The sequence below is a fragment of the Jaculus jaculus genome, chromosome 7 (genome assembly GCF_020740685.1).
Source record: "Jaculus jaculus isolate mJacJac1 chromosome 7, mJacJac1.mat.Y.cur, whole genome shotgun sequence".
Taxonomy (NCBI): Eukaryota; Metazoa; Chordata; class Mammalia; order Rodentia; family Dipodidae; genus Jaculus; species Jaculus jaculus.
This window is the reverse complement of record NC_059108.1, coordinates 14,266,528-14,282,473: the sequence shown is the minus strand read 5'-3', so window position 1 is coordinate 14,282,473 and position 15,946 is coordinate 14,266,528. Positions and strand designations below refer to the sequence as shown.

Here is a 15,946-nt window from a genome sequence, read left to right as displayed (position 1 = left end):
AGGGAGAGGGAGAGAGGGAGAGAGAATAAAGGCCGAGACAGGGAGAGAGAGAATGGGCTGTCCAGGGCCTCCAGCCATTGCAAATGAACTGCAGATGCATGCGCCCCCTTGTGGCTTACGTGGGTCCTGGAGAGTAGAACTGGATCCTTTGGCTTTGTAGGCAAACACCTTAACTGCTAAGCCATCTTGCCAGCTCCTATGTGTGTCTTTTTAAAAATGTTACTTATTTATTTATTTTGCTTCTTAAATGCTGGGTAGCATTTATCAGAAAAGCCATCTGTCCTTAAGGCTTTCTGTAAGACTTTCAGTTTCCTGACTCAGTTTCTTTATTATATTTATATGACCAGTAATATTTTCCTTTAATCTGGTTTGCTTTTTCTAGGACTTTGTCTATTTTAGCTAAAATTTCATGTTCATTGGCACAAAGACAAACATATGTTCTCTTTCATTTCTTTTTTTTTTACATTTTTTTGTTCATTTATATTTATTTATTTAAGAGTGACAGAGAGAGAGAGAGAGAGAGAGAGAGAGAGGGGCAGAGAACAAGAGAGAGAGAGAATGGGCGTGCCAGGGCTTCCATCCACTGCAGACGAACTCCAGACACGTGTGCCCCCTTCTGCATCTGGCTAACGTGGGTCCTGGGGAATCGAGCCTTGAACCGGGGTCCTTAGGCTTCACAGGCAAGCGCTTAATCGCTAAGCCATCTCTCCAGCCCCTGTTTCATTTCCAGTAGTGACACACCCTTAATATTCTCCCTCTCTCATAGGACTTGCTATGGATTTACTAAATTTGTTGCTGTTAAACTATTCAACTTTTGGCTTTAGTGTTTGTTTATGACTTGAATCTGAAATCTCAAAGATCCCTCACAGGACTAAATTTTGATAGTTTGGTCTCTAGGTTTGGCACTATTTGAAAGGGTATGGAGCCCAAGGAGGCGGGTCTTGGCTGGCAGAAGCAGGTCACTCCAGGTGGGCTTTTTTCCTCTTTTTAAAATTAATTAATTTATTTATTTATTTGACAGAGAAAGAGGGAGACAGAGAGAGAGAGAGAGAGAGAGAGAGAGAGAGAGAGAGAGAGAGAGAGAGAGAGGGAGGGGAGAGAATGGGCACACCAGGGCCTCCAGCCACTGCACACGAACTCGAGACGCGTGCGCCCCCTTGTACATCTGGCTAACATGGGTCCTGGGGAATCAAACCTGGGTCCTTTGGCTTTGCAGGCAACCGCCTCAACCTCTAAGCCATTGCTCCAGCCCCATGTTACCTACTTTGAGAGTTATTTTATGACCCAGTTTATGATCCATGTGGATAAAAGTTACTGTGTATTGAGCCTAGTACATCATGGTGTAATGTACCCACCATGTACACCTGTACCTATGTGGCTGAAGTGGGGAAAGATCGTGCTGTGAAATGCTTATGCACTTTGGAAACTCAACCAATGAAGGAACCCAAAGACAGTTAAAAACAGTATATTCTTTTTTTTTTTTTTTTTTTTTTTTTTTTAGAGGTGGGTCTCACTCTAGCACAGGCTGACCTGGAATTCACTCTGTATTCTCAGGGTGGCCTTGAACTCACGGTGATCCTCCTACCTCTGCCTCCCGAGTGCTGGGATTAAAGGTGTGCGCCACCACCCTCAGCCTAAAAACAGTATATTCTTGCTTACTACTTACCCGTAAATCTTGGCAAGCCAGAATATTATCAAGCCACTTATACAGGTAGCCATCCGGGGAAAGGCCCACATTGTCGAAGACTGGGCCACAACACAATACTGCTGACATCGCCTGGAAATGAAAACAAATTATGGAGACAAAACTTGGCAAGAAATCCTACAGTGACATCATGGTTTCTAACTGACTTCATACAACCCAACTACCATGCTTAGAGATGACAAATGCCTTACTGATTTTATTTTTGAGATAGGGTCTCAACTATGTAGCCCCAGCCAGCCATGAACTCACAAGCCTCCTGGCTTAGCCTCCCTTAGCAGGAATTACAGGTTTATACCACTCTGTCTTGCTTGACCGTAAACCTTTAAGAGCAGTTGTTCATTCAAGTTTTGTTTTAAAAATATTTTATTTATTTACTTGATAGAGAAAGAGGGAGGGAGGGAGGGAGGGAGGGAGAGAGAGAGAGAGAGAGAGAGAGAGAGAGAGAGAGAGAGAGAGAGAGAGAGAGAGAGGGAGAGAATGGGTGCACCAGGGCCTTCAGCCATTGCAAATGAACTCCAGATGCATGCGCCCCCTTGTGCAAATGGCTGACATGGGTCCTGGGGAATCGAACAAGGATCCTTAGGCTTTGCAGGCAAGTGCCTTAACTGCTATGCCATCCCTCCAGACCCCCCGATTTTTTTTGAGGCAAGTGCAACAGACTGGCCTTTTTTTTCTTTTTAATGTGTGTGTGAGTGGGGGAAAGGGGAGAGAATTGGTATGTCAGGGTCTACAGCCACTGCAATCAAACTCTAGATGCGTGTGCCCCTTGTGCTTATGTGTGACATTGCACACTTATGTCACTGTGTCTGGTTTATGTGGCACCTGGAGAGTCAAATATGAGTCCTTAGGCTTCACAGGCCAGTGTCTTAACCACTAAGCCATCTCTCCAGCCCTCATCCAAGATCTTAAAGCATTATTTAGTAAATTCAATATAAAAATCCCAGCAGGCTGTTTGTTCCCAGAGGATGGCACAAGATGTGGCACGCTGTTAGTTTGTTCTTGTCATGCTTTTTCCACCATGATAAAACTTCCCCTAGAGACTACAAGCCAAAAATAAATCCCTTCCTTGCATTAACTAAAAAAATAAATATCCCAGCAGACTCAAATTTTTAGAATCAAAGTTAAATATATATATAGAACTAGCTTTGTGGATACTTTTATGATTATAACGAATGTTTATGAAGAAACAGCCTTTAGAATAAGTGAGTGCTTTATTATATTTCAGATAAAGGTTCTTTTAATTATTTCAAGCGAGATGAATTCTACTTGAAAGGAATTCAGAGTTTTAGCTTTTGTTTTATGACCCATATTTGGCCAGTGTTCTAAACAAATCATGAAGTGTGGAAATAAATAATTACAATCCTTGATCTTGGTAAAGAAAATTCAGATTATAGACTTTTTAGTTCCTATAAGCTAGGGGAAAATGGAGAGAGGGGAAGAGAAGGGAGATCTTGACTAACTTGTACTTGGCTGGTCTGACTGTCATTTAGTGGGTCCAGCTGTGGCGTATGTGACCCTGAAAGACAAACTTGTGGCGTGTACAGCAGTTAATAGAGTTACTTCTCCAAGTGATCTTAGGCGGCAAGGCAGTGCTGGCATAGGCTTTGAGATGGTTTTCTCAGTGTGGAAGTTTTCTGGGCTAGGAAAACAATAAAAGCGACTGTAGTTCTTGATTAATTTTGAACTTGAAGTAACATCCATTTTTTTGCCCCCCCCCCCCCACATTAGAAGTTAGTTGATTGTCAAGGCAGAAATTTAAGGGTCAAATAAGTAAAATTATGGTTTTCATGTAGGGGATACATTAGATCAAAGTGGGAGCTTGATAAAATTTTGCATTTTATTTTATTTAAAAAATTTTTAATTTATTTATTTGAGAGCGACAGACACAGAGAGAAAGACAGATAGAGGGAGAGAGAGGGAATGGGCGCGCCAGGGCTTCCAGCCTCTGCAAACGAACTCCAGACGCGTGCGCCCCCTTGTGCATCTGGCTAACGTGGGACCTGGGGAACCGAGCCTCGAACCGGGGTCCATAGGCTTCACAGGCAAGCGCTTAACTGCTAAGCCATCTCTCCAGCTCAAATTTTGCATTTTACATCATGAGTCCAAGTGGAGTGCTGACATATTTATACATGTCTATCAACATATGCTTTTGCGTTTAGAATTTTAGAATTTATGTATTTATATGTGTGAGCATCCACTTACCCACTTGAACTTTTGCATCTGCACTTGTATTTTATATCCTATTACCTACTTTGATCTTATTTTTCAAGGCATGGCTGTTAGTTTAAGGATGATGATCCTTGTCTCATAAACCAATGAGGAAAACGATGCCAACCTTTAATGCACAATACTGGTATCTTGTAATCTGGTGATTTCGGTCACTGTAGCGATCCAGGGGAGTGAACATGATGCTGAAGGGTCCTGCCCACTGGCTAAACAGGATGAAGAGGTGGTGTCTCAGGCTTTGCTGAGGGAAGAGAAATCTTCGATGGTGAACTAGAGTGAATAACACAGAGCCAGTTAGACTGAACGCAATCCTAACACATGGTCTCAAGTTGTTCATAAAGAAACAACTTTCATCCCTAACTTAGATTTTCTTTAGGTACGGGGACCTGACTTTTAGACCATATTTCAGTATAGTTCTACTTTCTGTGTGGGACTCCTTCCTCTCCCCATGTTGCAGCCAAAGTCACTTTGACTCAGAGAAGAATTCCCATGGGCACCATCAGACACTCTTTTCTAACTGGACCTAAGGAGATCTGCAAATCCTCACAGCTTCTGTGTTCATAGGACAAGTTTTCCTGATGGTGGGAGGACTGTGAAATAGAGGGCAGACTGCACCGCCTACCCTAACACACGTACTTTAATGAGCAAACGAACTGAAATCTTAGTTTGGGGTCATTACAGATGATGAGGAATGGGGAAGTTAGCAGCAAAACAACGCAAAAGATGCTTTTTGTAATTACACCCCAAATTTGTAACTTGAATACCTTTTTAACAAACCATCCATTTTGTTTCCTATGCTTCCAGTCAGAATGAAAATGGGAGCCAAAACAGAGACAGAAACAATAAGCACAAAACCAAATTTGATTCCCACCTTTTCCTTTGTGATGCTGCTAAGTTAGGGCGACTTGTTCACACGTGGATTTCTAAACATCTCGAGATAAAGGATCCCACCACCAGATCTGCGTGCCACCCGCAGGATTCAAGAGGAAAGAACAGTTACGAGGAATAAAAATGGCTTTCCAGGCAGGCGTGGTGGCGCACGCCTTTAATTCCAGCACTCGGGAGGCAGGGGTAGGAGGATCTCAGTAAGTTCGAGGCTACCCTGAGACTACAGAGTGAATTCCAGGTCAGCCTGGGCTAGAATGAGACCCTACCTTGAAAAAATCCAACCAACCAACCAAAAAAGCAAAAAAATGGCTTTCCAAGCCCAAAAGATAATTAGAAATGATATATCACCACACCTGGTACACACTGAATCAAGTTGGCAACCATGGCACTGAAATGAGCTCGGATATCTTTAAGAATTTCAACTTCTTTGTCATTTTCAGCTTCCAAGAGCATGCGGGTTAAGTCCACGTATTCTAGGAACAGAGCTCCGAGAGCTAACGTGTCCCGTTCTAAGGCTCCATTTGTGCTAGAATAAAGGAAAAACAAACTTTTTGACATCAGCCTTCATGCCAAGGTGAATGCTTCACGAAAAATGGTATTCACTGTCAGAATCCATATGGCACATTTGGTCCTTAGATGCATAATAAGTAGGATATGAAAAGACCAAGCTTGGGGCTGGAGAGATAGCTGTATAGTTAAGGCATTTGCCTGCAAAGCCTAAGCACCCAGGTTCGATTCCCCAGTACCCAGGCAAAGCCAGATGCACAAGGTGGTGCGTGCACCTGGAGTTCATTTGCAGTGGCTGGAGGCCCTGGTGCGCCCATTCTCTCTCTGTCTATCTCCTATCCCTCTCTGCTTGCCAACAAATAAATGATAAAACAAGAGCAAACTTGAAAATTTTAAGTTAATGTATTTAAAAGACAAAAAAATAGAGAAGCAGAGCTTGCTGTTGTGAGGAGAGGGCTCTTCAGTTGACTTCTGACCTGTCACTTATTACACCGGCGTCGGCCAGAAGTTCAAATATCCGTAGGAGTTGTAACCTCAGCAGGTCCCGCCGTTCCCGGCGCTTCTTGTTCTGTGGAGAGAGAGGTGACAGTACTTGTCACCACAGGCAAAACAGGGTGAACTCGGCTTTAGGAAACTGAACTGGAAAATGTCAAGATCCAGTACTTTCAGCTTTCTAAACATACAGACATGTATTTCCCGGTCTTCCTAAATCAGTGGAGATAATCTTGCTATTATAGACCGTGAAGAAAGCAGACCGTAGGTGGGTTAATGAAAACATAGAAGGCGAAAATGTTAAGTAGGAGCAGCAAGCCTCATTCCCCAGTGACCCCCAGTGTCTGCTGACAGGCACCTGAGACCAGCGGGAGGGGACAAGGGGCCACTGAAACCCCCAAGTCTGCTCAATGTGGGAACACCATCTCTTTTGCAAACTGCTAAATTTTTGCCACTTCTTGCATCATATTCACTAGATGGGAAGATTCCTCTTCAGTCTTAGCACAATGCAAGTGAATTCACTTCAGGGAAAGCAATATGGGGGAACGTAATCGTATGTTAAATGAGACAAATGATATTCTGGGCCACTGACTCCTGGTGTTGGAAAACAAGCAATCTAAAGAACAATATTAAACTTTAAGTCAAGGCTGGAGAGATAGCTTAGTGGTTAAGGAGCTTGCCTGCAAAGCCAAAGGACCCAGGTTCGATTCCCTAGGACCTATGTAAAGGCAGATGTACAAGGTGGCGCACGCGTGTGGAGTTTGTTTGCAGTGGCTGGAGGCCCTGGCGTGCCCATTCTCTTTCTGTCCCTGCCTCTTTCTCTCTCTGTCTTTCAAATAAATAAATAAAAATAAAATATTAAAAACATTTAACTCAAACCTTTTGTAAAAGAATGTAAATATATACATGATGTCTCAAGTTGTTTTGCATTTGTATATTCAGAGAGCAAAATTTTTTAAAACAGGAACTATATTATACTAAACATTTGAAAACTGAAAAAATAAAAATAACAAAAAATGTAAAAAAATTACAGTCGTTGCTGGGGTGTTGGTATTGTTTAGGGCCAACTACAAAGCTTGATTTAAATTTTTATATTAATGTCCAGGTAAGTCAGGCACAAAGAGTTAATTCCCAATCTCACCTCTGGTCTTCTTTCTAAAGCTTCTTTCATTAGTGGATGAAGTTCTTCTACCAATTCTCTGTGGAGGAGAAGGGTCACAGTTGAAATTCTTTGTTATTTACACAAAACTTGTCTCCAAATATGTCCACTCAATCCATACATAACTTGATGTTTTTTCATTTTGCCTCTGATCAAAATCTCCCTTGATGCCTTCATTTCCAAGTTGTGGGGTGAGCTGGCAATAGGTATTGCCTAATGCAAGTAAAATCAAACTTCACCCCAATTCTATACGTATACTTCTGGCTCAAAATACACCTGCCAACTGGGTGCGGTGGTGCACGCCTTTAATTCCAGCGCTTGGGAGGCTGAGGTAGAGGATCACTATGAGTTTGAGGCCAGCCTGTGACTACTTAGTGAATTCCAGGTCAGCCTGAGCTAGAGTGAGACCCTACCTCGAAAAAACAACAGCAAATATACTTGGCAGCTTAACTGATTTAATGGTCTAGACATCACCATGACAAAGTGCTCTATCTGAACAATTAAGCAGTATTTTCTAAGTGCTTACTAAACTCAGAGCACTTTACTACATGCTATGAAACTGAAAATATCTTGAATATCTATACACCCCAAACTTTCAGTGTAATTGAAGGAAAGAGGTGGGAATAATATTAAATTGTCCTTTGGCTGCTCGGGAGACTGATTTACAGTTGATGTAAAGATGGAGTCTTTGGAATTCAGAGCTAAATTTTTTTTTTTTTTTGAGGTAGGGTTTCTCTTTAGCTCAGGTTGACCTACAGTTCACTATGGAGTCTCAGGCTGGCCTCGAATTCACAGCAATTCTCCCCCTATCTCTGCCTCCCCAGTGCTGGGATTAAAGGCATGCACCACCACACCTGGCTTGAGCTAAACTCTTTTATTCGAATTACATGACACATGCAAATTGTGGCAAGGACTAAATCAGTGAGGTATTTGTTGAAGCCTTTTTTTCATGTGCAGTCAAATGATCTGATCTCATTGCTATATCTTATTTGCATCTCTACATGTATATTGTAGATGTATTTCATCTGCTCCAAATCTGTAGCTCTCATCTATACTCGCTAATCTAATTGATTGTCTTCGGGAAATAATTTCTAAGTTTCTATGTCAAAGTGGACGAAATCATGAGACTAATCTTGTTGCCAAATAAACACCTCAGTATTCTGTCTGAAATGGCTGTCAGGTTGAAAGCTGGACCCCTCCTGGCACTGTATCTATGCCATTAAGCATCACACTCCAGGAAGAGCCAAAGACAGGAAGCCGACACACTGTGGCATTCTGCCCTGACAGACAGAAAATCTGGGTTCTTGAGCTGGGCGTGGTGGCACATGCCATTAATCCCAGCACTTGGGCGGCAGAGGTAGGAGGATTGCTGTGAGTTCGAGGCCACCCTGAGACTCCATAGTGAATTCCAGGTCAGCCTGGGCTAGAGTGAGACCCTATCTCGAGAAACCAAAAATAAAAAAGAAAATCTGGGTTCTGGTTCTGTTTACTCTAATAAAGGTGGTGTTTTTTTTTTTTAATCAAAGAAATGGGAATAATAGGAATAGCTCCCTTCACCTAACAGCTATCTACCAAATGTCTTCCATGTGTATATGTGAATATACACATTTAACATATTTCTCAACAAGTCTAGGAGATAAATTCTATTATATCAGTTGATTCTTACTAGAGATATACTTCATTTTATTTGCCATACTAATATTGCAGTTATAGAAACTGAGGCTCGGAGACACTACTTTTACCAGGCTGTTGGGGTAGTCAGCTGAATAACGGCCCCCACCTTCAGGAATACAGAAAGCAAGATATACAGAAGGGCCTTATGTCCTTTGGAACAGAATGTTGGGCAATTTTACCAATTGTTATTGTTGTCTTCTTGTGTCTATAGGATTCTTAGTTTTAAGTAGTTAAAAAATCACTGGTAAAATGGTTAATGAGTATTCCAGTAATATGAACCTGCAACTCTTAAACAAATTTTATCATTTGTTTGTACGCATGTATGTATGCCTGTGTGCATGAGTGTGCAAGTATGTGTGTGTGTATGAATGTGTCTGTGCAATGGCATACATGTGAAGGTCAGAGGACAACCTTTTTATCTCCCTGTTGTTTGTTTTGTTTTTGTGAGGCAGGGTCTCATTTTTGCCCAGGCTGACCTGGAATTCACTCTGCAAACCCAAGCTGGCCTCGAACTCACTAAGATCCTCCTAGCTCAGCCTTCCGGATACTGGGACTAAAGGCATGTGCCACCATGTCCGGCCTCCTCAGGGTTTTTATCTTCTTTCTTGCCAATTTCTGGATTCTCCTGCCTCTGTCCCTCGTTGCTGTAGGAGCGCATGGACGTTACACACTCATATACCACCTGCGCCTGTCAGGCTTTATGTGGGTACTGAGGATTAAACTCAGGCAGGCAGGCTTACAAGCAAGTGCCTTTAATCACTGGGTCATATTCCCAGCCCACTTCTTACTGATTTTTTGTTGTTGTTGTTTCCCAAGGTAGGGTTTCACCCTAGCCCAGGCTGACCTGGAATTCACTATGGAGTTTCTGGGTGGCCTCAAACTCACAGCAATCCTCTTACCTCTGCCTCCTGAGTGCTGGGATTAAAGGCGTGAGCCACCACGGCCAGCCTTACCAATTTTTAAGGAAAAAAAATCTGGCTCTATTAGTGAATGATATAATGAATTTTTTTTTTTAGTTGTTTCAACATCTTTTTATTAATCCATATTTTTCAGAGTATAAAATTTTTGCTTAAAATTTTTTTGACCATACAGGCTTTTGAGGTTGAGCAAATGTCAGTAGAAGCAGCTTGAATTAACATGTTCTGATATCTTCATTGTAAGGCTTGGATACTGTCCCAGATGGAAGAGATATTTGATTGCAGACACAAAATCAAGGAAGCCAGAAAGCCAGTTCTACTGAGGCATATGGAAAGATACACCACCCTCAGGGAACACATCTGGGAGGGCTCGAGTCACGTGACATCAGTGGGACTGCTGTGTGAATGATGTATGGTCACGGACCGTCCTTACTTTGATATTGCAGCCTCTCAAGATTCTGGCTAACTAGGCATTGATGGGGAATGGTTTTCATTGATAGCTATCTGAGACAAGACTTGCAGGTAAAATACAACCTGGGAGGCAAAAATCACAGCTCAGTGGCTACAAGCAGAATGTGAAGCAGTTGTGAGAAATGTTTGTTACCTGGACATCATGAAGAAACTGCCCGCAACCCATGCACACCCTGACACGCACGCAACCAACCTAGGAACACCCTGACGCACAGGCCACCCAGGCACACCCTGACACACACGCCACCCAAGCACACCTTGACACACGCACGCTCGGGCACCGGATAAGAAAGAAACATTGACAACAGCGGCACGGATGATTTAGACAAACTCACCGAAACCACTGTACCTGAAAACAAGGGAATTTGTTCTTCCAAATCCTAAAACTAAGGACTCTGTGATCTCAATGCTCTCTAGTCTCATCAAAGGCACCAACTGCTTTAGAAGAACTCCCACCGATGGGGTGCCTATGGCCTGAAAGAAGTTGATTAAAAGTGAAAACAAGGTAACATGGCAACTGAAGTTTCCTCTAATCACACGACGATTTGATCACAACAGTTTCAAAGGACCGAGTCACATCCCAAGGCACTGCCATCATTTCAGGAAAAATAAATAAATAAACAAATAAAAGGGACAAATTTAATGCAGAACAATGAAGGCATTTCTCACGGGGGACACAAATTCTAAAGAAAAAAAAATTGTAACAGTCTTCTCTTTTTTTAACCATGTAAACCTACAAAACTACCATTGACAAAATAATTTAATCAAGGCATGGTTGAGAGGTGAATACATGGTGAAGACAGAGAAATTTGACATGAAGGAGACAACCCCAATCTCGGAGTACTAATAAATGCAAGTCACCCCAGGCTTGAACCACCTTCTTAAGCTCTTTAGTGTTCAGCTTCCCATTTGCTAGAAGAGTAATAAATTATTCACATTGGGCTGGAGAGAGAGCTCGGCTGTTCAACGTGGCTAAGCATGGGTTTGATTCCCTAGTACCCATGTAAAGCCAGATGCATAGTGACACATGCATCTGGAGTTTGCAGAGGTTGGAGGCATCGGTGTACCCATTTTTTTTCTCTCTCTCTCTCTCTCTCTCACACACACTTTCTGTTTGTCTCTCTCTCTGCTTCCAAATAAATCAAATAAAAATAAAAATTATTCACACAGATGCTCAATGGAATTCAGAAATGCGCAGGATGGAAGTCTGATTTCCCTAATACTCCGGATGGCAGGCAAGCGCACGTTGCACTGGGAAACTCTAGACAAACAAGCTAAAAAAAAACCTTACAGAATAATCCTTGTGAAGCATGTCATGTCACCTTGTTATCGTAGCTCACTGTACCATCAGGCGTAGTTGCCGTTATTTCTGGAGTGGAAGCTCTTAAGTGTCCGGGGCTCATGATACTGGGTTTCGCGACGCCAAAGCAGAGAATGAGGTAATTTCTCCACAAGGTGACATAGTTATCTCCGCTGCCTGCCGTGCTGGTTTTCTTGGCATTAATTGGGCTGCTAGAGACATACAGACAAAAGATAAAAGAAAATAAACACTAAGTTCTTGATTTTTCAAAGATTATTTTATTTGGTATTTTATTGAAACCAGTATTTTGAGGCCCAGGATGGCTTCAAATTTGTGGCTCTCCTCCTACCCCAACCTCCTAAGTGCTGACATTCCAGATAAGCACCATCAAGCCTGTCTTTAAATATCATCTGCTCAATAAAGATCATCAAGAATTATACAGCTGCCTATTGGGGATGAGAAGCTGAGCTGAAGAACTTCAGCTGTCTTGAGGCAGAGGGTCCCCATTTACACAGCCATGTTGGTTCGCAAGGCAAAGCCCCTTTCTTGTAGAAAAAAGCTATAACTTTTTGTTTTGTTCTTTTGAGGTAGGGTCTCACTCTAGCTCAGGCTGACCTGGAATTTATGTAGTCTCGGGGTGGCCTCGAACTCATGGTGATCCTCTTACCTCTGCCTCCAGAGTGCTAGGATTAAAGGCGTGCGCCACCACGCCTGGCTCTAAAACAAAACTTTATAACTTCATTCATTGTGGAGAATTCTGCAGTAGCAGGCAATGAAAGATCAGAGAGGATGATGGTATTCAATTGCTTGCATACAATGATTTATGAGAGCCAGTATTTAATTAATTAAGAGAGCCAGCAGGGCAACAGGGAATGCCTTACTTCGGGTCCACCAGCGGCATGACGGACTGCAGCCTGGTGAAGGCGTAGGGCCAGGCATAGCTGAGTGCCGTGGGGCAGTGCTTGGGCAGGTTCTCCTGCCGGAGGAAGCTGAAGAGGCACAGCACCCAGGGGTCTTTGACGGACTGCGCGAAGATCCACACATGGGAGGGGCTCTTCACGTCGTAGTGGCTGTTGACCAGGACCGCGTTCCATTCCACCAGCCACTGAAGATCCACATTGTGGGTCAGCGGCAGGGTCGCCTGCAGGCAAAGAGCCGGATGGCAGATGAAAGCTGGGCAGGAATGATCTGTCCTCACCAGGACCCAATCTGATGTTCCTTTCCCATAGCACCTTTCCTGACCACCACAGGGAGGGACCCGTTTTGAATCTGAATTGTCTGCTCTACACCAGTCAGTTGCTTTTTTTCTGTCAACTGATGAGCAACTTCAGTGGGAAGTTCAAGGATCAGGGGCATATTTTTTTTTTTGGGGGGGGGGGGTTTCAAGGTAGCGTCTTGCTCTAGCCCAGGCTGACCTGGAAGTCATTATGTAGTCCCAGGATGCCCTCCTACCTCTGCCTCCCCAGTGTGGGGATTAAAGGCATGTGCCACCATGCCCACCTGATATTTTAAGATATTTTTCCTTTATTTTTTATGAGAGAGAGAGAGAGAGAGAGAGAGAGAGAGAGGGAGGACTGGTGCATCAGGGCCTCCAGCCACTGCAATCGAACTCCAGATGTGTGTGCCTTTGTGATCTTGAGTGCTCACATCACCTTGGGGGTACGGTTTATGTGGATCTGGAGAGTTGAACATGGGTCCTTCGGCTTCACAGCCAAGCACCTTAACAGCTCAGCCATCTCCCCAGTCCTTTTTAAAGTTCTGATGCCGCACAGCACTGTGTATCTGCACATACAGGCTGCTCGCAAGATAGTATTTGAACAACACATACCATTGGTCAATCACTGACTGAACTCCCTCTCCTGATTTTGAGGTAAGATGTCTACTTACTCTTGCCCTGTGCTATCAAAGACAAGATAATATATTTCAAGGCCTCCTTCAAGGCAAAGTATATGTATGTATCAATAAGTTTTTGTATTTCATTTTCCTTTAAGTACTCATATAGATGTTTAAGCAATACCAAATTTCAAAGTATCTAGCTACTATGCTAGGGGAGGAAACTGCCTTCTAGTGTGTTGGGCATCTAAAGTGACAGACTTTATCCCTCTTCCATGGGTAGAATGTTGCAGAACTTGCTAGATGATCAATGGGCTGGAAAGGGCAGAATTGGAGCTCCAGAAACCGAGATGACATTCCAACAAATGGCCTGCTCCAAACCCATTTCCTGGGAAAATCAGATCCACTCAGAGTCTCTGCCTTTGTCATTTATGACTTGGAAATTATACTTCTCACTTCACTTCATCTTTTAGTGCATTACATGAGATAGCAGTGGCAGAAACACATGCACCAAGCTAGCATTGCCTTCCCGTTCCTCTCCTTCCCTTTCCGTGCATTTTTTTCTATGTGCAATGCTGCTGACCTAGAGACCCCTGCCCAACATTTTTATTTATTTATTTGACAGCGACACAGAGAGAGGACAGAGAGATAAAGAGGGAGGGAGGGAGGGACGGGGAGAGAGAGAGAAAGAGAGAGAGAGAGAATGGGTGCATCAGGGCCTCCAGCCACTGCAAACAAACTCCAGATGCATGCACCACCTTATGCATCTGGCTTACGTGGGTCCTGGGGAACTGAGCCTCGAACCAGCATCCTTAGGCTTCACAGGCAAGCGCTTAACCGCAAAGCCATCTCTCCAGCCCCCTGCTCAACATTTTGATTCTAGCAAAGTCAGCATAAAATCAAGTGAACAAATGTAATAACTGTCTGCAGGAAAGTAATACAGTCATGTAAGGGAACGAGAGATAACTATTCCACTCCATGTCAAAATAAATGCACTTCTAAAAGAAGTACTACTAGGGGCTTGAAAGATAGCTCAGCGATTAAAGGCACTGGCTTGCCAATCCTGATGGCGTGGGTTCGATTCCCCAGTATTCAAGTAAAACCATATGCGTGTGACTGGAGTTCATTTGCAGTTGCGGGAGGCCCTGGAGTGCCCATTCTCTCTCCTCCCTCAAAAGTCAATAAATAAACATCGAACGAAGCAGGGCTACTTCACTGTCATGTCGGCAGGGCCTGGCTGTGGCTTTAGTAACCGACAACGACTGCTCTTGTCAAGAACAGGCCTTGTGCCCCAGCTCAGGAAAGGAGCTGCGATCTCACAGTGCCCGCTGCCTTGTATTCATTCACACCTTAGGCATCAGCCGGGTGCCTTCTGTAACTGCCCCAGATGCCCGCACCTCCCGCCAGCCCGCCAGCTGAAATGAATGCAGGCTTGCTTGCTGGACTTCTATCTTAAAAAAGTCAGATAACTGAAATCCGTTTAGAGTTCCCTTCTACTTGCTCAGGAAATTGAATGTTGCCAATATGCTCTTTCAAAGGAAGAAAGTATTTTTGAGCAGATACTTGCAAGACTCACAGCCCAGATGGCTAAGTCCGGACCCTGATGCTCTTCTTGTATATGCTGGTGGGACTTTCATTTCTTTAAAATTTTCTTTGTTTTATTTATTTATTTGAGAGTGGCAGGCAGAGAGAGAAAAAGGCAGAGAGAGAGAGAGAATGGGCACCCCAGGGCCTCCAGCTGCTGCAAACGAACTCCAGATGCTTGCGCTCCCTTGTGCGTCTGGCTAACGTGGGTCCTGGGGAATGGGGCCTCGAACTGGGGTCCTTAGGCTTTACAGGCAGGCACCTAACTGCTAAGCCATCTCCCCAGCCCAGGACTTCCATTTTTAATGCTTCTTCTTTTTTTATTTTGTTCATTTTTATTTATTTATTTATTTATTTGAGAGTGACAGAGAGAGAAAGAGGCAGATAGAGAGAGAGAATGGGCTCGCCAGGGCTTCCAGCCACTGCAAACAAACTCCAGACGCATTCTCCCCTTTATGCATCTGGTTAACGTGGGTCCTGGGGAATGGAGCCTCGAACCGGGGTTCTTGGGCTTCACAGGCAAGCACTTAACCGCTAAGCCATCTCTCCAGCCCCAAAAATTCTTTTTTTGTTTTTTAAACTTAATGTTGGGGGTGGAACTCAAGCCCTTCTGGATGATAAACAAGTCTTCCACCACTGAGCTAATAAGTCCTCAGTCCTTTCTCACTGTATAATTTTGAGTTAAATAACTTTGAGAGTCAAATAAAACAATAAACATGAAGGTATTTTATAAACTATTAACTAATACATATAGGGGATTTATATTTTCAGAATTAATATTATGATATGAAGTATCAAGTATATTAAATATATTAATTAAGGTAAATTAATTTTAAGAATTCTTGACATTGAAGTTTGTGAAAAATATTACTTGATTTTCTAAGGCCCTAAGTTTATTTGAAACGTGTTCTAAGCTATCATTTGAAAAGTTAACCTTATTTTCCTCAATATCTTTGCATGAATTTATTTTTCTAACACGAAGCCCTGAAATTTCTGCATATAACTTTTTTTTCTTTTGGTTTTTTTAAGGTAGGATCTTGCTCTAGCCCAGGCTGCTCTGTAATTCACTATGTATTCTCAAGGTGGCCTTGAACTCATGACAATCTTCTTGTTTCTGCCTCCTGAGTGCTGGGATTAAAGGCGTGTGCCCAGCATGCCCGGCTCTCTGCACACAATATTTATTTGACTCT

The 15,946-nt window shown here is 43.2% G+C and overlaps 1 protein-coding gene across 7 annotated transcripts in view; it reads right to left on the bottom strand.

Annotated features, from left to right (window-relative positions):
* Positions 1 to 15,946, bottom strand: part of Fry (FRY microtubule binding protein) — a 472,955-nt gene that overhangs the window by 114,783 nt on the left and 342,226 nt on the right. For 6 of the 7 annotated variants that reach the window (XM_045154946.1, XM_045154947.1, XM_045154941.1 and 3 more), the window contains 8 exons: positions 12,221 to 12,480; positions 11,362 to 11,551; positions 10,389 to 10,513; positions 6,960 to 7,017; positions 5,803 to 5,894; positions 5,173 to 5,345; positions 4,041 to 4,201; positions 1,667 to 1,777 (listed from right to left, as the gene is read on the bottom strand). In XM_045154946.1, coding sequence (XP_045010881.1) covers positions 1,667 to 1,777; positions 4,041 to 4,201; positions 5,173 to 5,345; positions 5,803 to 5,894; positions 6,960 to 7,017; positions 10,389 to 10,513; positions 11,362 to 11,551; positions 12,221 to 12,480 — 1,170 coding nt within the window. The remainder of the gene's footprint in view (positions 1 to 1,666; positions 1,778 to 4,040; positions 4,202 to 5,172; positions 5,346 to 5,802; positions 5,895 to 6,959; positions 7,018 to 10,388; positions 10,514 to 11,361; positions 11,552 to 12,220; positions 12,481 to 15,946) is intronic. The other variant, XM_045154942.1, reaches the window with a different exon arrangement.